This window comes from Vipera berus (genome assembly GCF_964194415.1).
Source record: "Vipera berus genome assembly, chromosome: 13".
Lineage (NCBI taxonomy): Eukaryota > Metazoa > Chordata > Lepidosauria > Squamata > Viperidae > Vipera > Vipera berus.
Window position 1 is genome coordinate 5,740,861 of NC_138216.1, and position 23,019 is coordinate 5,763,879.

Sequence of the window (23,019 nt, forward strand, 5' to 3'; positions counted from 1 at the left end):
GGATGTAAACAATTACGGAGCACGGATCTCTCAAAAGCGTTTTGAACGGGTACATTCTCAGATTTCTGGAATACGACAGAGACACTCATGTAATGCTCTCACCTGCCCCTTCTCAGGTGTACGAGCCTATCTACCCTTGCCAGATCTGTTTCCTTATTTCTCACACTACTCCTGGGTTCAAATTATCCAAGTAGAGGCCCATTGTGTGAAGGCCCAGCTCTCTGGAGAAGACTGATGGTGGAAACGGTGGAAGGAAGGAGAAGAAAAAGAAGACAACCGCCAACAAGGTGGAAAGACTCAGTTACGGTGACAATGTGGACACCGTTGGAAGAAGCAAAGGAGTAGATTAGGGATTATCCTGGAGAAAACCTATCTATATGGGTGCCAAGAGTCAACAGTGAATTGATGGCATGTAGTCAATCAATCATAGCGTTCTAGGGCAGTGGTGGCGAACCTATGGCACGGGTGCCAGAGGCGGCACTCAGAGCCCTCTCTGTGGGCAGCCGTGCCATGCCCCGAAGGTGGCAACTGTTCCTCTTCAACCAGCTGCCTGCTAATTTGCTGAGGTCCCACGTGGCTGAATGCATCCCGGCACGACTGGTTTCCCACCCCCCATCCCGTCCCTCCTGGCCTCGCATGCTCTCCTTTTCCCAGGCACGACCCACTGCATCACCTCCTCAGCTGTTGGCCAACCATCCATCTCAGAGGCGGCTTCTTTGAATTGCTGGTGATGGACTGTGGAACCCCAGAGTGCGCCTGTCGAGGGGCCGGCAGGCCGTGGCTACTGATGGATACCATTGCCCCCCATGCGCTCGCTGGCCTCTGTGTGTGGGGGCCAATGGTGTCAGGCAGCAGCTGCCCCAGCCCTTGCCTTGCCCCATGGCAATGGCACCCCCACCCTGCCTTGCCTCACCCCACAGGATGAGTCTCCTGCCTACCGCCCCACCTGCCAGAGACCTCCTGGAGCTCCCCCAACCCTGCCCTCCCACGGTGTCCTTCCCCACGAGCAACATTGAGGTGGCCACACCCATCCAATCTTCCATGACCACCACAGCCACGCCCACCCAGTGGGCCACGCCCACCTGGCACCCAGCGATAAATAAGTTGGTTTGGGGTTGCAGTTTGGGCACTCGGTCTCTAAAAGTTTCGCCACCACTGTTCCAGGGTAATGCTTAGGCCTTTGGTTTGTTAGAGTCTATCCCATTCTTTCTTAAAGAAGTTAAGGAGATCTAGTTTCATTTTAGAGACCCAGTTTGGCGTAGTGGTTAGATTAGAAATCAGGAGTGTTTGAGGCACAAAGCCTGAAGCACACAAAACCTGAGGCACAAACCCAGTTGGCTGACCTTGGGCCACTCACTTTCCGGGGAAAAACAGGCAATGGCAAACCGCCTCCCAAAAAACAACCTTTCCCCCCCCAAAAAAAAATTCAGGGACTTGTCCAGGCAGCCTGGAGAATCAGACCCAATTGAACGGAAGAAAACTACATACCGTATATACTTGAGTATAAGCCGAATTTTTCAGCCCACTTTTTGGGCTGAAAAATTCCACTTCGGCTTATACTCCAGTCAACAAAAAAACTTACCGAGGACTTGTGTGCGGCCGAGGCTTTGGTGCTTCCGGGATCGCGCGCACCTCTCCCAAGCCACCGCCGTCCGCAGACCTGCCGATGTTTAGGGAGGTTTGGGGAGGTGCGCGCGCACCTCCCCAAACCTCCCCAAACGTCGGCAGGTCTCCGGACCTCCGTGCCCTGCTTGCCTGCTTCTTTCCGCAGCGGAAAGAAGCAGACCTCCGCGCCCTGCCTGCCTGCTTCTTTCCGCTGCGGAAAGAAGCAGACCTCCGCGCCCTGCTTGCCTGCTTCTTTCCGCTGCGGAAAGAAGCAGACCTCCGCGCCCTGCCTGCCTGCTTCTTTCCGCAGCGGAAAGAAGCAGGCAGGCAGGGCACGGAGGTCCGGAGACCTGCCGACGTTTGGGGAGGTTTGGGGAGGTGCGCGCGCACCTCCCCAAACCTCCCCAAACTTCGGCAGGTCTCCGGACGGCGGCGGCTTGGGAGAGGTGCGCGCGATCCTGGAAGCACTGAAGCAAGTCCTCGGTAAGCTCCGGGCGGTCACTTGCTTCGCGTCTCCTGAGGGAAGGGGGGGCGACTGGAGCGGGCGTGTTTCCTCGCCTGCTGGGCGCCGCGATTTGCCCGGGGAATGCGCGGGCCCCGAATGGCAGCGTGGAGCGAGGAAGCGGACAGCCAGGGCTTCCCTGAGAGCCGCGGCCACACAGGGTATTCCTGTGTATTCAGGCTTGCAAAATGGCGGATCGAGCCTCTGCTGGCGGCAGAGGCTTGCAGAACGGCGGATCGGCTTATACTCGAGTCAACAACTTTTTCCAGTTTTTGGGGGTGAAATTGGGGGTCTCGGCTTATACTCGAGTCGGCTTATACTCAAGTATATACGGTATATTAAAATGGCTCAGAAATTAAAATGGCTACCAGTTTCACAGTGTCTGTACCTCTGGGCACACGGGTTGCTTGCGTCCGTCCTTCTGGACAGTCATTTTAGCCCAAAGGAGTTGGTTCCTTCTTAAAGGCTACGGTTACCGAGTGCCTAACACACTTCCCAATGGTGGGCGCTTATGCATTGTGCCTTACTCAAACAACTCCTTGAAATGTTGCCATCCTTCTCGCCTGCTTTCGGAGATCAGCAACTTGGTTTGCAGAGAAGGACATGCCGAAGAGATGGAGTCCACCAGAGGGGCCAACGAATCATTTGTGACGATGCCTTTAGCTTTGGAAACCTGGAGTCTATACTGGATATCTTTAGCTGTCAGCAGTGGGGTCCCCGGGATGGAGATGATCCCTGGCAAGGTCAATAAATACATCACTTTGAGAATGTTCTTGCAACTTTGCTCATTCACAAGGATTCGCCCTGTTCAAGAATGGATGAGGAGATTCTGGATCATCATTCCTGCATCCATTATTTTGACTTTTGGGAAGCCTGGAGGCAGGACACCGAAGATGGTGACAAGTAACAGAGAGTTGGAAGGAACCTGGGAGGTCTTCTAGTCCAACCCCCTGCTCAAGCAGGAGATCCAGTGCTGGAGCATCCACAACTTCTGAAGGCAAGCCGTTCTACTGGTTGATTGTTCTTGCCATTAGGTCTTCTTCTGGACATGGAAAGTCCGTGCCTTAAATTGGGTATCTCTGGTTTAATGAAAAGAAGGACAAGAGGTGACCGTATAGCAGAATTCCAATTTCTAAGGGGCTGGCAATTGAAGAGGGGGTCAAACTATTCTCCAAAGCTCCTGAAGGCAGGACAAGAAGCAATTGATGGAAACTAATCAAGGAGAGAAGCAACCTAGAACTAAGGAGAAATTTCCTGACCAGTGGAATAGCTTTCTTCCAGAAGTTGTGGTCGTTCCATCACTGGAGATTTTAAAGAAGAGATTGGACAGCCATTTGTCTGAAATGGTATAGGGTCTCCTGCTTGAGCAGGGGTTGGACTAGAAGTCCTTCAATCTCCCTTCCAACTCTGTTATTCAAGGATGGAAGCAATTGATGTGAAATAACCTGAACAGGTCTTCCTATGCCTAGATGTTTTTTTGTACCTGCTCTCATACATGCCACGGTTAACATCCACCATTCTGGGATCCGAGGCAGAATGAGGATCAGCCGATCTCCTCTCTGCAGGCCACAGGGTCCCGTGAGGACGTTGGCCGCTTTCCTGGAGACCAAGCCCAGTTCTTCAAAGCCCCATTTCACTTCTCCTCCTTTTCCGTCGATCCACCAGAGAGCTGGATAAAACGCTCTTCCTCCATCCTGAAAAACAATATTGAAAGAGACAGCGCTTGTTGTTTCCTCCGCCGTGTTAAGGAAGACGATCTGAGGAGGTTCAACCAGGCGGTTTCTCGGTTGGAGTGGTCAACCAAAAGCTACGTCTTCAGTTCTTATAAGGAGAAAGGAAAATAGAGAAGAACAGGCTGGGTCTAATGAAATTTCAGAACACTTTTGTCTTCCTGAGTTGTGGATTTCGCCTCCAGAAGGGATCAGGGTTGGCTTTAGAGATCTGGATATCCGGTAGCTTGAAGAAGATTGAAGAAGGGCATTTTAACCTTTTCATCTGTTTGGTTTGATAGTTTTAATATTTTTATATGGTATTTTTTTTTTTAAAAAAGAAACCTCTTGTTTGGGAGTCGCCCAGAGTTGATTAGAAGATGAGCAGCTTCTGCATCTGAAGGTTTTAAATAAAATAATAAAATCAAATAATAAATCAAATAAAAACCACAAGAGAGATATTTTAGAATTTTTTTAAAAAAATTCTACTGAGCAGGGCGTAGGTTTTTAGGATCCGGCTGTTTTTTATTTTCTTATTTCTTCTCCTGCTCGGATCTTCTTAAAGGAAAATATTTTCATATTCTCTTGTTTGTGTTTTATGTTTGTGTTTCTTCTCCTTACGTGTATATTAAGGCGTGTCTATTGTGTATATGACTGTGTACGTATGTTATGTCTATATATAATATTTATTTCTACATTGCCTGTTAACCAAACCCCTTGCTCAGGCGGGAAACCCTATACCATTCCAGAAAATATATTTATGGTTTCATATTTTTTGGTAGTATTTTGTTAATTTTCTAATTTTACATTTAAGTATTTAAAAAGCAACATGGTGGCTGGGTTAATCGATAATTCAATAGCATACAAAAATATTTAGTACAAATCTCGACTACATTAAATATTTCCTCTCTTTTTTCCTTAATGTCTACTGTCACACATTTGAACTAATAACAGTTCTTATTAAATCAATTGAGTACAATGGTTTCATTTTAATACTGTAAGTCTCCCAGAGTTGCCTTGTGGCAGCAAATGGGCGGCAAACAAATTTAATAAATAAAAATAAAATAAATAAAAAGCAAATATGCAGGTTAACAGGGTAAGTGGCGAGACCCTAATTATACTTATAATTTGCCAAATTTACACCTGCCTAAATTCATGCACTGTTCTTGAACTGCACAAAGGAACGGAGTTCGAAACAATATTTTCTTCTATGGTCTCTTAATACTTCTTTTTTTAAAAAAAATAAAATAAAAATACACAATTTGCTTAAAATTTGGGGCCCACAAAAGATTGGGTCTCCATCTCGTACGATGCCTCACTTCTCTTTAATTAGTTGAAGGGGGAAAAATGAGATATGGGGACATGCACATCAATCAGGAACACCCCTTCCGCCGCCCTGTTAAAGTTCCTTGGAAGGAATCTTACCTTTTCAATTTTAGACCATTTATCCAGCACGTCATTTGCAAAATTAAAGTACTTTGGCACCTCTTTGTCCCCTCGATTAATGGCTTCAAACTCAGAAAGATTGAGAGAAGTAAAGATCTTCATGGCTTGGGGGACCGATCCACCAAGTTTCCTGCTGCTCCAGATGGACTTCAGCAACTCACCTTTGAGGAATAACATCTTCATGGCTGAACGGTGAAGACCACACAGTATCTTAGAGTTGGTTCTTCAGGGAAGGAAGAGATTAGAAATGGATTTATTATCATGTATAGCATGTCAAAGAACACTTAAGCTGGATGGTGAGATGTGTGTGGATTCTCCTCCTCCTAAAAAGTCTGTTGGCAGCAGGCACGGTGCAGGAAATAATTTTATTGAGGAAAAGCCAATGCAATTCATAAAATAGTGCCCCCGACCCATTGAGATTGTGATGACAATTCAAACCGCCCTTTAATTACTCCAGGTTTTCCCCAAATACTCCCACGTTTCTGGCAAGCCCCAGAACAAATTAAGACACACGCACCTTCAGCAGCCTCTGGCTGCAAGTAAGTTTCATATACAATTAGATTAGAACAGTAATTCACTCAAGGCCACGTAGATAACAAGGGATGAAACATACACCCCAAATCTAACGAGCCTGCGGAAATGCACACTTGCCTGAGCAGTTTCAGAAGAGAAGCCAAAATCCAATCCCAGGTCTTTGAACACCAAATCCAGTTTGTCAGCCAGTCCGATGGTCAGAGTTTCAGGGTTTCCAAGCAGAAATCACAACGCCGAACAAGAGATCAGAGAGTTGCTTCCAAGATCAGCAACAGCACACAAAATTCCAAGGAATCAGCCTTTGTTCTGGACAAATACCCTTCCCCACAACTTCTCCTTAAGTCTCAGTCTCCAGGTGTGCCTTGTGGAGAGGGGCGGGGCACTCTCCTCCGGAGTAGTTGAACCTGCCTGCCTTGTTCCTTCCTTCTTTCCACTTTCCGTGCTCTAGGATCAAGAGTGGGTGGCCCTTGCTCATCGCCTGAACTCTTTCTCTCCTGTTCATCGTGTCCCAATCCTGGCCTGCCTCGGCCTGCTCTTCCCCACAGATACCTCTCCCTCAGGCTCCAACGGAGGCACGGCAGAGATGAAGTAGCTGGGATAAGGCATGTTCTACTATCACGTTACTAACACTGGGCACCGCTTGTTCCTTCTCCTCTCTTCAAACCCATTCCTCTCCCATAGAATTTAGTCCAAAGAAATCAACCCCTCGCAAATTCATATCAAAGAGACCATAGGACGCGCCTGTTCTCCAAGACCTCCTCGCCACATTCTTGGCGAGGGGCAGATAAGAAATTGTGGAAACCGTAGCAAAGCAGGGGGAAAAAAAAGAGTTAGGTAGGAATAGCAGAGAAAGGCAAAATAACGGGGTTATTCTTACTTGAAAATGATCAGATGGCGTTTGCCTGTTTAAGGTTAGTTTAGTTCGCCTTTCAGAAGCTTTTACAGGTGGATGGAAATGTCACCTCCTCGCTTTCTCTTTCGCAATCAGGCTTGCAAAAGCCCAGAAGATTTGTCGTTATGAAGTAGGTGGTTTTCAATGGAAAGAATTACGCCTTCGTGGGAACAGAGTTTTTTATTTCTCCGATTACAGGCCCCTCCCCCCCTTTTTTTTTTTTAAAAAAAAGGCAAAACAGTGAAAAGGAGAAGAGAAGGCTATCGTTTCTGCAGGATTAACTCTGAGCAGGTGACAAGTCATGTAATCTCTCCAAGACGGATGGGCATGGTGGGGGGGAAACGTTTCACAGACCTCCTTCTTGCCTCCGGAGGTTGTGGGTGCTCCAACCCTGGAGATTGTAAAGAAGAGATTGGACAGCTATGGTAATCTAGGGCTTCCTGCCTGAGCAGGGGGTTGGACTAGAAGACCTCCAAGGTCCCTTCCAACTCTGCGATTCTGTTGGCTTTAGCCATAAGAGCGACCAATTTCCTTATTTATTTAGATAAAGAGTAGTGGTTTTGACAATGACGGTAAGGAATAAGATTCAACAGCTTGGCCATCTATTGGCATTGTTTGAAAACCCAACAGCATTCCCGGATATTTGTGTATGAGTGTGTGTGTGTGTGTGTGTGTGTGTTTGTTTAAATGGAAAAGCCACAGTAAAAAAAAATGATGGTAATGTATTCTTTTTCTACGGATGAAAGGAAAAACTTCTAATAAAGCTTCTCTAAAAAGAGTCTTTACAGAGATTTGAGGGTGGTTTTTTCAACGAACAAGAATTTTTTTTTTGTCATGGCTGCCGTTCTGCTAAGCCAGAAGTCCCAAACCTTTTGGCCACACCAGGGACCACTTCCGTGGAGAGAGGTTTTTCCACAGACCGGAGGATGCGTGGTTTTGTGTGTTGCCTGCATCTCACGGATGGGGCTTTGCTTGTTTGTGCGGACCGGTTGCTGGCAGGCTGCAGCCTGCTACCGGTCCACAGCCCAGGAGTTGGGGACACCTGTGCTAAGCTACACAACACAAGCTGACAGCTGACAACACTAAAGGTGGGGGGGAGTAGTAGTGGGGGTTAGGGACACAGGGAGGGGACTCAGAAGGAACAAAACCAAGCACACCAAAAGGTCACACCGAAAAGTCTCACCAAAAGATTGTGGAGCCGGCGAGTGTAAAGACAGGGACTGTTTCCCAAACAATTTGTTAACAGGTGTTAACATTGGACATTGACTGCTAAATGGGGGGTGGGGTGGGGGGCTGGCCAGGAACAAGGGAAAGTTTTTTGTATCTTTTGCGCGTGAACCTCTCAGATCCAGCTCTGTTCTCTTCTGTAACCGCTTTGGCTTTAGTAAAGTATAAAAGGTAAAGGTAAAGGTTCCCCCGCACATGTGTGCTAGTCGTTTCTGACTCTAGGGGCCGGTGCTCATCTCCATTTCAAAGCCAAAGAGCCAGCGCTTGTCCGAGGATGTCTCCGTGGTCATGTGGCCGGCACGACTAGACGCCAAAGGTGCACGGAACGCTGTTACCTTCCCACCGCAGTGGTCCCTATTTTTCTACTTGCATTTTTACGTGCTTTACGAACTGCTAGGTTGGCAGAAGCTGGGATGAGTAACGCTAATCATGGGCCAGGAGTCTTTCTTTCCTAACTGACCAAGTTGGGATGGCTGACAATTTTCCCGCCAGCCAACTTAACAAAGCCAGACAGGAGCCCGTTTTAGGAAACTGGATACCAAGCCAAACAGGGACGCTCTGCAATCCAGGTTGATTGTAGAATATTTTGTTGGGACTATGCAAAATATCCGGGAAAGATAGCTAGATCTCTCAGCTGAAGCCAGTTTTAAACTGGGGTTAAAGGATTTTTTTTTAAAAAAAAACTTGCTCAATACCCAAGATATTTCAGAGTTTCTCTTGAAGTCCATGAAGTGGCAAGTCCTACCGGATCCTAATATTTAAAATATCATATATGAGGGAAGAAAATTGATGGTCATCTAGTAAAACCGTTGCTTCACAACTACTTCTAACTTTCACGTAGATCTCGGAGGCACCCTTAGTACATAAAAAATGGTGGGTATCTGCAACTCAACACTTGATCTGGAAATAATGTGCCCAGGAAAAGAAGGAAGAGAAAGTTAGATGTAATGGAGACCATCTTGAAAAAGTGGAGGAAAGGACGAATCATTACTTTGGCTTCTAAAGACTTCTCAGCAAATAGATTTTGTGGGCAGCCTCACTTCCTTTTGATGTGCTCTCAAATTCCAGAGGTGCCCAGAAGTTCTTAAAGATGAGAGATCCCTTTTCTGTGGATAAGCTAAGAAGGAACAAGGACATGTTCGTAACATCAGAGTCTTGCTGAAGTTCATTGGATTTGATGGCGCACGGGCTTTGTCTTGAGGGACCTGGGGGGAAAGCTGAAGCTAAACATGAGGATAGCAGATGACCCCTAATTTGAATTTAGCTATTCCCTGCCATCAACAGTGTCCGGTGGAGAAATAATTGGATCTCAACAGGCTGCAAAGCGACAGCTGATATCTGCTTTGTGTTGGTGTGTTTCTAAAGCAGCCTCAGTAGGAAAGAGCACAATTAAGTGTGATGCAAACTGGCAGGCACGCTGGGGAACTCATTAGAGGGGACTCATTGCAACAAAATTGGTCTTTAGCAAGTGATGTCTTGTTCCTCTCCCCCACCTTTTTTTTTTTGCTCCTATTTTGCGCAGCGTAGAAACACACACACACGCTGGCTGAACAGTGTCTTCAAGCAATTACGTCGCCTCTTCTTATTACAGTAGCCTCTTGTTATTACAGTATTGGGTCTTCAGAATAAGTTTTCCTTTTATGATGAGCTTCTCACTGTTTTTTTTCTCCAGATTCTGCCGTGGCCGAAGAACTAAGCACATTGCGGCAACCAAGATCCAGAAAGCAAATCTGCAAAGTCACACATGCGCAAAGTCACACCTGTGCTTTAACAAAAGAGTTTGCAGGGTTTTAGGAGAGGTTTTCAGATGCTTCAGCCTGGAGGACAGGGAAAGCATCAGTTCATTAGTACAGCTAGTCCTCGGCTTACAAGAGTTCATTTAGTGACCCGTTCCAAGTTACAACGGCACTGAAAAAGGTGACTTATGCTATGACCGATCTTCACACTTATGATCGTTGCAGCGTCCCCGTGGTCACGTGATTGAAATTTGGACGCTTGGCAACTGACTCGTATTTACGACGGTTGCAGTGTCCTGGGGTCACGTGGTCCACCTTTTGTGACTTTCCGACAAGCAAAGTCAATGGGGGGAAAGCCATATTCGCTTAACGTCCGTGTTACTAGCTTAACAACTGCATGTCTACAGGCGGTCCTTGACTTGCAACCATTTGCTTAATGGCAGTTCGGAGTTACAGTGGAGACGAAAAAGGGACTTATGAACTGTTCCCAAAGTTACAATGATACAAACACCCCTGCATCATGTGGTTGCGATTTGGGCACTTGCCAACCGGCTCATATTTCTGACGGTGGCCGCGTCCTGTGGTCTTGCGATCCTGATTTGCAACTTCACAGCCAGATTCCGACAGGCAAAATCGACGGGGGAAGCCGGATTCGCTTAAGAGCTGCAGGGTTCACTTAACAATTGCCTGATCTGCTTAAGAACTGCAGTAAAAATGGTTGCCAAATCAGGTCTGGTCATGTGATGGATCCTTTTATGACTGTGTCACTTAGCGTCACTTAATTTCTGTAAACCTCAGCTGTGGCCATACGTAAGCCCTCGACTTAGGCTTAACAACCACCGTAAAAATGGCTGTAAAATTTCAACGACAGCCTGGCTTAGCAACCTAATTTCTGCTCACCATTGTGGCCATAAGTCAGAAGACTATCTGTATTTCAGAGAACGTACAGAAAGAAGCCTGGGGCCTTTCTCTCTGCACTGAACGTTAGAATCTTTTCCCCAGGTGCAAAGACGTGGCAATTTTCTGTTCTTTCTCAGCAGCAATTAACTGCTTAGCCATTGGAGAAGCAAGCTATTCTTCCCTTCCAAGCCCGAGATTATTGAGGTATTTAAAATCCACCTATGGGACAATGCTTGGTGTGGTTCCCTTGGGGAATGGATATGTTTGTTTGCACTGCAATTATTATTATTATTATTATTATTTCTAAAATGTAACAGACTGCTTTGTAATGGAATCACTTTCCCATATGCAGGGATATGCTCCACCTGTTCTGTACCAGCCTGCTACCGGCCCTGCAGAAAAGGCAGGGACAACCCCTTTACAACCGGCAAGAGGCTGGAATTACGCCTGCCAAATTTATAGCTACAAAAACAAACAAGACACGAACCAAGAAACAGGAGCTTTAAGAAACATGAACCATCCGAGCGGTTGCCTTCAGCAAACCAGCCCTCCCAGACATTCCCCTTATATAGAGTTCAGGGCGTGGCTTCTCTCTGCCTCCTTCCGAGAAGCCCCATTGCCTTCCTCTGTTTACTCCTAATTGACTGCCTCCTGCGTTGGGCGTCCTTGAACAGGGCCAGCTGTGGGTCATCTTCATCCACGCTGTCAGGCTCACACAGCTGGGTCTCCGTGGTGACCAAGTGGGAGGGGCCTGGCTGAGGGCTATCATCAGCAAGATCTTCAACCCCCTCAGCAAGGTCTTCAACACCCCCCTCCTCCTCTGAGTCGTCCGACCCAACTGCCGAACCCACAGGCTGACCCTGAATCACAACACCACCAAGTGTGTTACCTGCGGAGAAACATAAGCCAGATCTCCAATGGGGGCAAAATTCCCTTCTGTGGGAAAATTGTGTGCTCTTCATTTTAGGGAACGATAGAGTGAAAAACATTTGCGCGGAAAACGCAATCTCCGTTGGCTTATGCGGAGACAAAAAAGTAAACTACTGTAGGCCTTGGAGCTGCTTCCTGAAAAATTTAATATCCCACATTCCAGGCCGATGTATTTTATTTTTCTCATGGGAAAACCATTGGTTGAGATGGTATAGGGTTTCCTCCTTGAGCAGGGGGTTGGACTAGAAGATCTCCAAGGTCCCTCCCAACTCTGTTATTCTGTTCATTGTTACTTTCAATGAGCCTCATCTACCATTTTGCCTTGACGTGTAAAGTTGAGGTTGCTGGATTCACACTTTAGGGCAAACTGTTGTTGTTGTTGTTAGTTGCGAAGTTGTGTCCGACCCATCGCGACCCTATGGACAACGTTCCTCCAGGCCTTCCTGTCCTCTACCATCTTCTGGAGTCCCTTTAAGCTCAGGCCTACTGCTTCAGTGACTCCATCCAGCCACCTCTTTCTCTGTCATCCCATTCTTCTCTTGCCCTCCATCTTTCCCAGCGTTAGGCTCTTCTCCAGTGAGTCCTTCCTTCTCATTAGGTGGCCAAAGTATTTGAGTTTTAGCTTCAGGATCTGGCCTTCTAAAGAGCAGTCAGGGTTGATCTCCTCTAGGACTGACCGGTTTGATCGCCTTGCAGTCCAAGGGACTCACAGGAGTCTTCTCCAGCACCATAGTTCAAAGGCTTCAATTCTTTGGCGCTCAGCCTTTTTTATGGTCCAACTTTCACTGCCATACATTGCAACTGGGAAGACCATAGCCTTGACTATACGCACTTTTGTTGACAGGGTGATGTCTCTGCTTTTTAGTGTGCTGTCTAGATTTGCCATGGCTTTCCTCCCGAGGAGCAAGCGTCTTTTAATTTCTTGGCTGCAGTCCCCATCTGCGGTGATCTTGGAGCCCAGGAAAATAAAATCTGTCACTACCTCCATTTCTTCCCCATCTAGGCAAACTGTTAGATTAAGCTAAAACGTGATTGACAAAGTAAGAACTGGCATATTGAAGGACCTAGTATTGTATGTGAATCGTGCTCTCTTTGCTAAGCCCTAACAGGGTTTATTTCTTTGGGACCGAGCTTCTGCCTTGTGTGTGTCCAATAATTAAGCTCTTCTTTCTTCTTCCTTTGATGTTGTAATTTCTGGGCGGGGTGGGTGGGTTGAGGATTGCAAAAGAAAGAGATTTGGGGGTTGGGTTGCCTGGTCCACGTGTGTATTCATTTATCGAATATTTATTTATTTGCATCCTGCCTTTATTATCTTTACAAATAAGTCAAGGCAGAGAACATATCCAACACAAGCTCCTCCTCCTAGTGTCCCCACCACCACCACAACAACCCTGTGAGGTAGGTTGGGTTGAGAGAGAGAGAGGGACAGGTCCAAAGTCAGCCAGCTGACCGCCCACCTCACCACTGACTTTGGCAAGATCCTAAAACTACAAAAAAACACAAAAAAACCCATCCCTGAGTCCACTATTAGCTCTGGAGTGCATTAGGCTTTCTCCCATTCTTTATTTCTCAGCAGCCTCTTTTGGATTTTTCCAGAAATGGTCTTGGGCAGGTCTTGAACAAACTCGATCTAATGAACACAGAATGCATTGCATTGAGAGAGAGAGAGAGAGAGAGAGAGAGAGAGAGAGAGAGAGAGAGAGAGAAGACTGTCAACCCTTTGAGACGGTCTTGACAAGAAAACCAGGAGTACTAGCATTACCTACGTTTAAGGTTGCATTAACAAAACCTTGCAGGACGTAAGGTACTTCTCTCTCGCCTTTATAGTCTACGAAACTTTTGAGATGTTTGCCACACCCCATTCTTTCTGTGGACACAGCTGTCTGTTATCTGATCATTGGTGCCTCCTCCTTCTCCTCCTCCTCTTCCTCCTCCTCCTCCTCCCTTCTAGCACTGATATTACCTAGCTGGGTCATGAAATGTCTGCATGCAAACTACCAAGCTCAGAGAGCATCAAGGACTCCACAGTCCTCCTCCTCCTCCTCCTCCTCCTCCTCTCCTTCCCCCCCATTACAACGAAATGGGCGTGGAGGTCCTTCTTCCATTGTCAGAGAAGCATCACTTGCTGAATTTCTACCTGTGTAGCTGTAGAGACACCAGGATGCCAATCCTTCCGATTGCGCATAGCTTTACACCAAGAGTTGGTGTCACTTAAGTTCAGCTTTGCCGAATCATTTAAGAGCAAAAGCGCACCGCGAAGCTTGACTAATTTGGGTAGACAATCCTCTTTATGCCACTACAGGGACTCCTTGGATTACAACCATTCATTTAGTGGCCATTTGAAGTTATAACAGCGCTGGAAAAAAAATGACTTAGGATGGTTTTTCACTCTTAACGGCCGCTGCAACATCCCCAGGGTCATGTGATCAAAATTCGGATGCCTGACAACTGGCTCGCATTTATGACGGTCGCAGTGTCCCAAGGTCAGGCGATCCGCTTTTGCGACCATTGCAGCGATTCGCTTAACCAGGTCGTAAAACGGGGCAAAACTCACTTAAAAGCAATTTCGCTTAGCAATACAATTCCTGGACTCAATTGTGGCCATAAGTCGAGGGCTGCAAAGTGCAAAGTGTTCACTCTGGTTTTTATTGCACCTAAAGCAGAGGTCCCCAACCTTTTGGCCACCAGGGACCAGTTACGTGGAGAGACGTTTTTCCGTGGACCGGAGGGGGCGTGGTTTCATGTACTGCCTGCATCCCAGGTGGGGCTTTGCTTGTTTCCGTGGACCGGTTGCTGGCTTACCGCGGCCCGGTGCCGGTTCACGGCCTGAGGGTTGGGGACCTGCGATCTAAAGCATCCACCTATTTTTTTCCGCGAACGGAAGGAGTTAGCACAGCCACTCAGGCTGTAGCCTCTGGATGGCCCTTAGAGACCGTGGCACTTCAGCCACCTTCAAGGTCCTACCAATGGTTCAAGCCCAACAAGACCCGAATCGCCTGTTGTGGCAAGGACTCACCTTTCTGGGATACTTATATGGAGCTGTAATTTTCTTCACGTGTCCTTGCAGCTCCACAGTTAATGTCTCCCTGTCTTGCGATTGGTAGGCAGGAGTTAGGATGATAAAAGCTTTTACCACCTACAGCCAAGTCAGCGTAAAAGAAGAAGAGTGAGCGTGACTTTGTGCAAAGTTAGCTTTCTGGTACTATAGCAGTAATGCTTAATAATAATGTTAGTGGTAATAAGGATGATAATACCAATAGCGATAGTTGCCTTGGGTGCAGTCCTCCCCAAAATGAGACCGCTGCTTGAACACCATCAGTATTGACAATATTGCCGTCAGTCAATTGCAAAAGGCAGCTTTATAAGGAACAGTCTACCTCCAATGTCTTTAACATCATCAATTTGCTTATCCCAGGTCTTTAGGAAGGACTCAGTGTATTGATAAAAACGCCAAATCCAATCTAAACATCTGGCTGTGTGACTAACCATAAGGTAAAGGTAAAGGTAAAGGTTCCCCCGCACACGCGTGCTAGTCGTTTCCGACTCTAGGGGCCGGTGCTCATCTCCGTTTCAAAGCCGAAGAGCCAGCGCTTGACCGAGGACGTCTCCGTGGTCATGTGGCCGGCATGACTAGATGCCAAAGGCGCACGGAACGCTGTTACCTTCCCACTGTAGTGGTCCCTATTTTTCTACTTGCATTTTTACATGCTTTCGAACTGCTAGGTTGGCAGAAGCTGGGACGAGTAACAGGCGCTCACTCTGTTACGCAGCACTCGGGATTTGACCCGCCAAACTGCCGGCCTTCTGATCAACAAGCTCAGTGTCCTAACCCACTGAGCCACCATAATGACAATTAAACTTCCATTTGTTCCCTGGAATATTGAGTGTTGTTGTCTACTGACTGTCTACTGATTGGGACTATGAGTCGATCTTGCTTAGCGTGACCTTCATTAGTTTTCTTCTGGTGTCTTCCAGATGTCTCTGGCTGCTGCCTTCACCCAGCAAGGAAGGGAGATCAGACTAAAAGATTATCACATTAAGATTTAGCACGTTGTGTGCAAGCTGGCACAATGTGCCTAATGCACTGAACCATGGCTAATATGGTGAATAACAGAATAATAGAATAAACTTTCCTTTCTTCCGTACTGTGCTTAGGAACTATGGTATGCTCTTCTCCTTGCACAAACGGAACGAGATTTCGTAGTATTGTGATTTTTTAAAATGTGAAACAGAAGTCAATGAGATCAATGAAAGACAGAAGAGATAATAGCTCAGGGTTTGGCCATTTTCAGGACCCTGGAGAGTTCCCCTAAGACTGAAATAGTACTGAAGGAGAGAGCTGTTAGAATAGATAGAATAGAATTACAGAATTGGAAGGGACCTTGGAGGTCTTCTAGTCCAACTCTCTGCTCGGGCAGGAAACCCTATACCATTTCAGACAAATGGTTGTCTTAAGAACTTCCAGTGTTGGAACATTCACCACTTCTGGAGGCAATTTGTTCCACTGGTTAATTGTTCTCCCTGTCAGGAAATTTCTCCTTAGTTCTAGATTGCTTCTCTCCTTGATTAGTTCCCATCCGTTGTTTCTTGTCCTGCCTTCGGGCGCTTTGGAGAATAGCTTGACTCCCTCTTCTTTGGGGCAGCCCCTGGGATATTGGAACATTGCTATCACGCCACCGCTAGTCCTTCTTTTCATTAAAGTTTCATTAAAATGATGTTGCTTCATAACTTCCTGCGCCAACTCAAGCCTTTTGAGAGAACATCTCTACTCCTTCATAATGTGGACTAGGGAATAAAAATTGCCCTTTCTGAAGCCTTTCCTAGAGAAGCTAAGGAAGAGTGATCACGAGATGTGAAATCACAGATTATGGGACACTATGGCCTCAGATGAGAAGGCACATAGGGGTGATGAGAGATGCTCAACAATTGGATGACCTAGGGTGATCGTGTTGGATTCCCGACTCTGAGGACCTAATACACAGCATTATGGCCACCTCACCTCTCCTCTGATGGGATCTGGGCTGCTAACAACAGCTGCTTCAGCTACTGCAGGATGCTTCATCAAAGCGTGCTCCACTTCAAAAGGACCAATGCGGTATCTAAATAGGAAAATACCATAAATCAAGGGAGGCTCTTTAGGCTGCAGCTTGTAAGCCGCCCTGAGTCTTCGGAGAAGGGCGGGATATAAATGGAATTAAAATTAAAATTAAAAAATTAAAAATGCATCTTGGATTTTGCATTGCCATTGTTGTTGTTAAGCATCTCAGATATCTTGCAAAGCCTTAGCAAACATCTAAGATCTTACCCAGAAGTCAAGATAACATCATCTGCTCTTGCGATGAACTGGACGTATCCCTCTTCATCCATGAGTCCTCGGTCTCCAGTGAGGTAGTAGTCCCCACGTTCAGTAGCTCTGGTTTTTTCAGGATCGTCCTAAGGGAAAACAAACAGGCAATCTACACCTGGACATTCTTTGCTGGGTGGTTGCAACACTGAGGGAGTCCACACTTGTGAATGTGATCCATTCATCCATCTTGAACTCTCAAGCTTCCTCCTCCCGTTATATACTCAAGATGAACAGTGTATAATATGTATTTGTTATGTATATATAGGGGTGTGGGCCTATACATATCTTGTATATAGTATGTTTAGGTGTGTGTTGTGTATGTGTTCACTTTGAGAGCGGGAAACTAAATTTCATTTCTGAGGTGTGCCGTTGTACCCACAGTAAAAAACGACAATAAAGCATATCTTATCCTATCCTATCCTATCCTATCCTGTCCTGTCCTGTCCTGTCCTGTCTTGTCTTGTCTTGTCTTGTCTTGTCTTGTCTTGTCTCGTCTCGTCTCGCCTCGCCTCACCTCACCTCTCATCTTATCTTATCTTATCTTATCATCATCTCATCATCTCATCATCTTATCATCTCATCTCATCTCATCTCATCTCATCTCATCTCATCTCATCATTAGTGTGGAAACCCCACAGTTTCTGCCTGGGCCCTAGCCTCATATTTCAGCTTGCCGAGACCCACAGCACCCCAACCCAGAACATTCTCAAATCATCTCAGTTCAAAACTCTTTCCCACCCCACTTGTCATCCACTGGTCAGCAATTATCCAATGACATCTCCCTCTACTCAGCACGAGATCACTGCTTTGCCCAATACGAACTGGGCATGTTGGGGAATAGAGAAGGGCAGAAGCTTCATTTGAAGCTTCACCCCCGATCATTTCTATAGCTTCTCACTCGGGCTGAGGGACAATGGCTCATGCTGTCTCCTCTGAGATAACCTCTTCTACTTCTTGGAATTTGCTCAGTTGTTTGAGGGCTTCCTTCCTTACCACATAAGCACTGAAAAGACCCAAGGGCCTTTGCGGCTTGATCTTTATGGCGATGTCTCCTTCTTCTCCAGGGGGAAGGCGATTGTCTTTTTCATCAATGATCTACAAAGAAAGGGAATCTATCAATGGCCATTCAGGCTTCACTTTGGACTTTTTTTTTGATAGGACCTCTTTGGCTAGCAGACTAATTGTAATGTATAATTCTCAGGGTATTGGGTTATGGCCCAGGGGTAGGCAACCTTGGCTCTTTTATGACTCATGGACTTCAACTCCCAGAATTCCTGAGCCGGCATGGCTCAGCTTGGAAACCTCTCCCTTTCCCCTCAGCATGGCTGGCTCAGGAATTCTGGGAGTTGAAGTCCACAAATCTTACTAGACCTGGGTAGGCAACCTTGGCTCTTTTATGACTCATGGACTTCAACTCCCAGAATTCCTGAGCCAGCATGGGGAAACTATGGCCCCTTCATGACTTGTGGACTTCAACTCCCAGAATTCCTGAGGTAGCATGGCTCAACTTGGAAACCTCTCCCTTCCCCCTCAGCATGGCTGGCTCAGGAATTCTGGGAGTTGAAGTCCACAAATCTTACTAGACCGGGGTAGGCAACCTTGGCTCTTTTATGACTCATGGACTTCAACTCCCAGAATTCTTGAGCCAGCATGGGGAAACTATGGCCCCCTCATGACTTGTGGACTTCAACTCCCTGAATTCCTGAGCCAGTATGGCTCAGCTTGGAAACCTCTCCCTTCCCCCTCAGCATGGCTGGCTCAGGAATTCTGGGAGTTGAAGTCCACAAGTCATAAAGCGGCCTAGGCCAGGGGTAGGTAACCTTGGCTCTTTTATGACTCATGGACTTCAACTCCCAGAATTCCTGAGCTGGCATGGCTCAGCTTGGAAACCTCTCCCTTTCCCCTCAGCGTGGCTGCCTCAGGAATTCTGGGAGTTGAAGTCCACAAGTCATAAAAGAGCCAAGTTTGAAGACCCCTGGGTTATGCTATATCAAGGAATTTCTCCACCTTACGATAAGGTAGTTCTCAACTTACGACCACAGTTGGGCCTGTTGTTAAGTGAGAAATTTGGTGAGTTTTGCCCCATTTTACCACATTTATTGCCATAGCTGTTAAGCGAATCACTGCAGCGGCTGAATTAGTGACATGGTTGTTAAGGGAATCTGGGCTTCCCCCTTGACTTTGCTTGTCAGAAGGTCGCAAAAGGGGATCACGTGACACACCCACACCCACCCCAGAACGCTGCAATGGTCATAAATATGAATCAGGTGTCGAGCGTCTGAATTTTGATGCTGTGAGCATGGGGAATGTCGCAGCGGTTGTGTGAAAAATGGCCACGAGCTCCTTTCTTTCAGTGCCCTTGTCACTGTGATGGTCACTAACCGAACTGTTGTCCACTGAGGAGGACCTGTATTGCCGCTATCCATTACAAAATGGACTTACCTGGAGATCAATGCCAGGAAGAGGCTTTCCAATGAATCCAGGTTTAATTTTCATCCCTTTTCTGGTGCTGCATAGTATCGACTGTGAGGACAAATGATAGGAGTGCAATTAAGTTATACTTTTAATAACAACAACAACAATAATAATAACAATAATAATGATGACGATGATGTTGAAAGGGACCTTGGAGGTCATCTAGTCCAATCTCCTGCCCAGGCAGGAAACCCTATACCATTTCAGACAAATGGCTGTCCAGTCTCTTCTTAAAAACTCCCAGTGTTGGAGCATTCACCACTTCTGGAGGCAGGTTGTCCCACTGCTTAATTGTTCTGTCAGGAAGTTTCTCCTTAGTTCCAGGTTGCTTCTCTCCTTGGTGAGTTTCCATCCGTTGCTTCTTGTCCTGCCTTTGGGCGCTTTGGAGAATAGCTTGACTGCCTCTTCTTTGGGGCAGCCCCTGAGATACTGGAACGACGCTATGTCTCCCCTGGTCCTTCTCTTCGTTAAACTACACATACCCAATTCCAGCAACCGTTCCTTATATGTTTTAGCCTCCAGCCCCCTGATCATCTTTGTTGCTCTTCTCTGCACTCTTTCTAGAGTCTCAACATCTTTTTTTTTACATCGTGGTGACCAAAACTGGATGCCGTATGGACTGCTGGGCAGGACGTTACCAAGTCCATGTTTGAGACCCGAGAGTTGCCGTGGGGCAAGGTTGAGCACCCGTCCTTCACTCCAGCTCCTGCCAGGGGAGTGAAAGGAGCCCATAGCTGGGCTTCCCCAGGGCAATCTGTATTTAAAAAAGAAAAAGAAAAGACTCAACGGGTTGCAGACGTACACTTTCTGTCTGCCCGTAGCCTTCACGGATATCGGACCCGGTCTGTGCTTTCCACTCTTGCAGCACTTCCAGACTGATTGGTTCTCCACCGCTCACGCAGGACTCCAGGCTCTTGAACTTGTACCTGAAGAAAGAGGAGAAGAAAGCCGTGTTCTTCAAGAAGGGATCCTCAAAACGATCAATGGGCTCCAAAATATGAAAAAAATGGAGCGCTTGGCTAGACCTTCTCTTACAACAGTTCATTTAGCGGCCGTTCGAAGGTACAACGGCACTGAAAGGAGAGACCTAGGACCATTTTTCACACTTACGACCAGTGGTGGGATTCAAATAGGTGAACCACCGGTTCTCTGTGGGGGATGCCGCTTCCGGAAGTCCATTCTGGGCCTGGGCAACCAAAAAGCTAGCTACCGGTTGTGCCGAAGTGGTGCGACCGGCTGAATCCCACCACTGTGCCTCCTCACGGGCACGTGATCAAAATTCAGATGCTTGGCCACTGACTCGTATTTATGACGGTCGCAGTGTCGCGGGATCCCCGTTTACGTCCTTCTGACAAGCAAAATCAGTGGGGAAGCCAGATCCACTTAACACCCGCGTTCCTAATTTAACAGCTGCAGCGATTCACTTAACAAACTTATTTTATCAATGGTTGGAAAAACGGGACAGGGGGTAAGAACTTAACACGTATTATTACTAAGCGAAAGAAGTCAGACCAAGCGTTGTTCATGAAGCACTAATGAATTGTAATAATGGAAAATGAATAAAATATTATGACTTGTGGATTGCAGAATGCCTGAACTAGCCATGCTGGCTCAGGAATTCTGGGAATTGAAGTCCACCAGTCATATAGAGGTCGTCCTCTCTGGCCGTCCTCTCTTGGTGGAGCAGTGGGCTAATGCCTCCTTAAGTAACACCAGCTGCTTGCAATTAGTGCAGGTTCGAGTCCCACCAGGCTCAAGGTTGACTCAGCCTTCCATCCTTCCCAGGTAGGTAAAATGAGGACCCAGATTGTTGGGGGCAATTAAGCTGACTTTGTAATAATGCCGCTTGGGGGTGGTGTGAAAGCCCTAATAAGCAGGCATATAGATAGAATGAAGGCTACTGCTAAGCTTGTAAGCCGCCCTGAGTCTTCGGAGAAGGGCGGGATATAAATGGAATTAAAATAAAAAAAATAAAATAATAATTGGTCCCCATCCTGGTCCTTCACATCTTCCAAAAGTGATACAAGATAACACAAGAGTTAAAGCACTGCAGAAGGGTGTTCTTTTTCGTGCAAATTAGTTGTACCTGCTAACATCGTGTTGGAGCAGCATCCGAAATATGGTTGGTGTGCCACAAAAAGTTGTCACCGGGTACTTGACAAGAGACTAAATAAATGAGAGGGAGCAATTTTTTTTAATACCACTGAGTATGATTCGGCAATTGCCATTGAGAAATATAACTGAGTAATACATAAACAAATTAGCAAATCTTGTAGGGTCCCCCTAGAACTCTAATGTAGATACTTAGCGTGCAGTTGGTTTGTTGGTTTGTTTATAAAATTTATAGCCCGCCCATCTTACCTCAAAGTAATTCTGGTGTCTTACAATCATAAAAGATTTTTTTTAAAAAAAACTATATATAAACTACAAACATAAAGGAGTTAATAGCTTTGGGACAGCTATGGCCCATTGAGTGGCTACTGATTCTCAAGTTTGAACTGTAGTGAAGAAAGCAGTAAACTTTTTCAGAAAATTTGGGAGGGTGAATCATGCAGATGTTGTCTGCATCTTTGGGGATTATTACCGTCTGTCCGTATGGGACCTTTCAAATAAAACATCTGGGTTCTTACCTCCAGAACTACTTTGGGATTGAACTGGAGCATGCCATGTTGAAATATACAGGATCCTTGGCTCCAAGTAGAGTAGAAAGATCCTATGGCAAACTTTATCCAGCCAGGATCAGAGAAACCCCACATAATGTCCGAAGAAGACAGACCCAGCCATTCTCTGTTAATAAAGAAGCCAAGAGATATTTGGGCAATGACATTAAGACTCATGCTACAGTTGTGGCCAAAATTGTGGAAACTTTTTGGGAAAAGTTTATTTTTGAGGTTTGATGGCTAATAACACCGCATTTTTTTAAGGAGTACCCTAAAATTATATGTCAATGGAAAGATAATTTAATCAAGAATGTAATGCAACAAAGTTTGTTCAATTATCTGTGCTGTATTCTATGAAAAGTTATAGCCAAATAACCAGAAAAAGGAAGCACAACTCGCTTAGGTTGATGTCAGGTAGCTTCATCTGATTGTAGCCAATTATCATGAGATTATTATTATTTTTTTGGTCCTCTCTGCAGCTAATCCTGCAGCGATCCATCTTCTAATATCTTACAGATCAGGACACTGCAATGAGTCACCAAGAGGCTGCAATTGAAAATTGTCCAGAATAGTAGAGACAGCAAAAATATATATATCAAAAGTTGTGATCATGTGACCACAGGATGCTACAACTGGTCTTATATGCAAGCTGATTGAAAGTGCCGAAATTGCACCCACATGGTCACGGAGCTGGTACTACGACAGCCGTAAGTGCGAGTACAGTGTATGAAGCAACTTTTTTTTGAGGCTGTTGTAACTTTGAACCAATGCAACTTTGAACCAAGGAATAGTTATAAGTCAAGGACCACCTGTAATCAATCAATTAATCAATGAAGAAATAGTTAGAGAAGGGTCAAATGCAGGCATGTAGAAGTACCTTGTAACCCTGGGCAGCCCAAGCCCCAAACTGCCGTGGGAATGTTGTACCATTTTGGGGTAGCCCATGGTCCCACTGGTAAAGTAGATGGTCATTGGATCAAGGCTCTTCGTCTGAACAGGTTGATGCTGGTCAAAGGAAGCTCTGCAAAACAGAAGCAGGGTGTCAAGTATTGATTT

At 46.2% G+C, this 23,019-nt stretch overlaps 1 protein-coding gene across 1 annotated transcript in view; it reads right to left on the reverse strand.

Moving 5' to 3' along the window:
• The window catches only part of LOC308673914 (acyl-coenzyme A synthetase ACSM3, mitochondrial-like), a gene marked incomplete at both ends in the record, with an annotated part of 33,710 nt that overhangs the window by 7,151 nt on the left and 3,540 nt on the right, over nt 1-23,019 (reverse strand). The window contains 9 exons of the mRNA XM_081337963.1: nt 14,498-14,617; nt 16,481-16,580; nt 16,787-16,914; nt 17,822-17,923; nt 19,271-19,351; nt 20,106-20,229; nt 21,390-21,469; nt 21,934-22,090; nt 22,841-22,984. Coding sequence (XP_081194089.1) covers nt 14,498-14,617; nt 16,481-16,580; nt 16,787-16,914; nt 17,822-17,923; nt 19,271-19,351; nt 20,106-20,229; nt 21,390-21,469; nt 21,934-22,090; nt 22,841-22,984 — 1,036 coding nt within the window. The remainder of the gene's footprint in view (nt 1-14,497; nt 14,618-16,480; nt 16,581-16,786; nt 16,915-17,821; nt 17,924-19,270; nt 19,352-20,105; nt 20,230-21,389; nt 21,470-21,933; nt 22,091-22,840; nt 22,985-23,019) is intronic.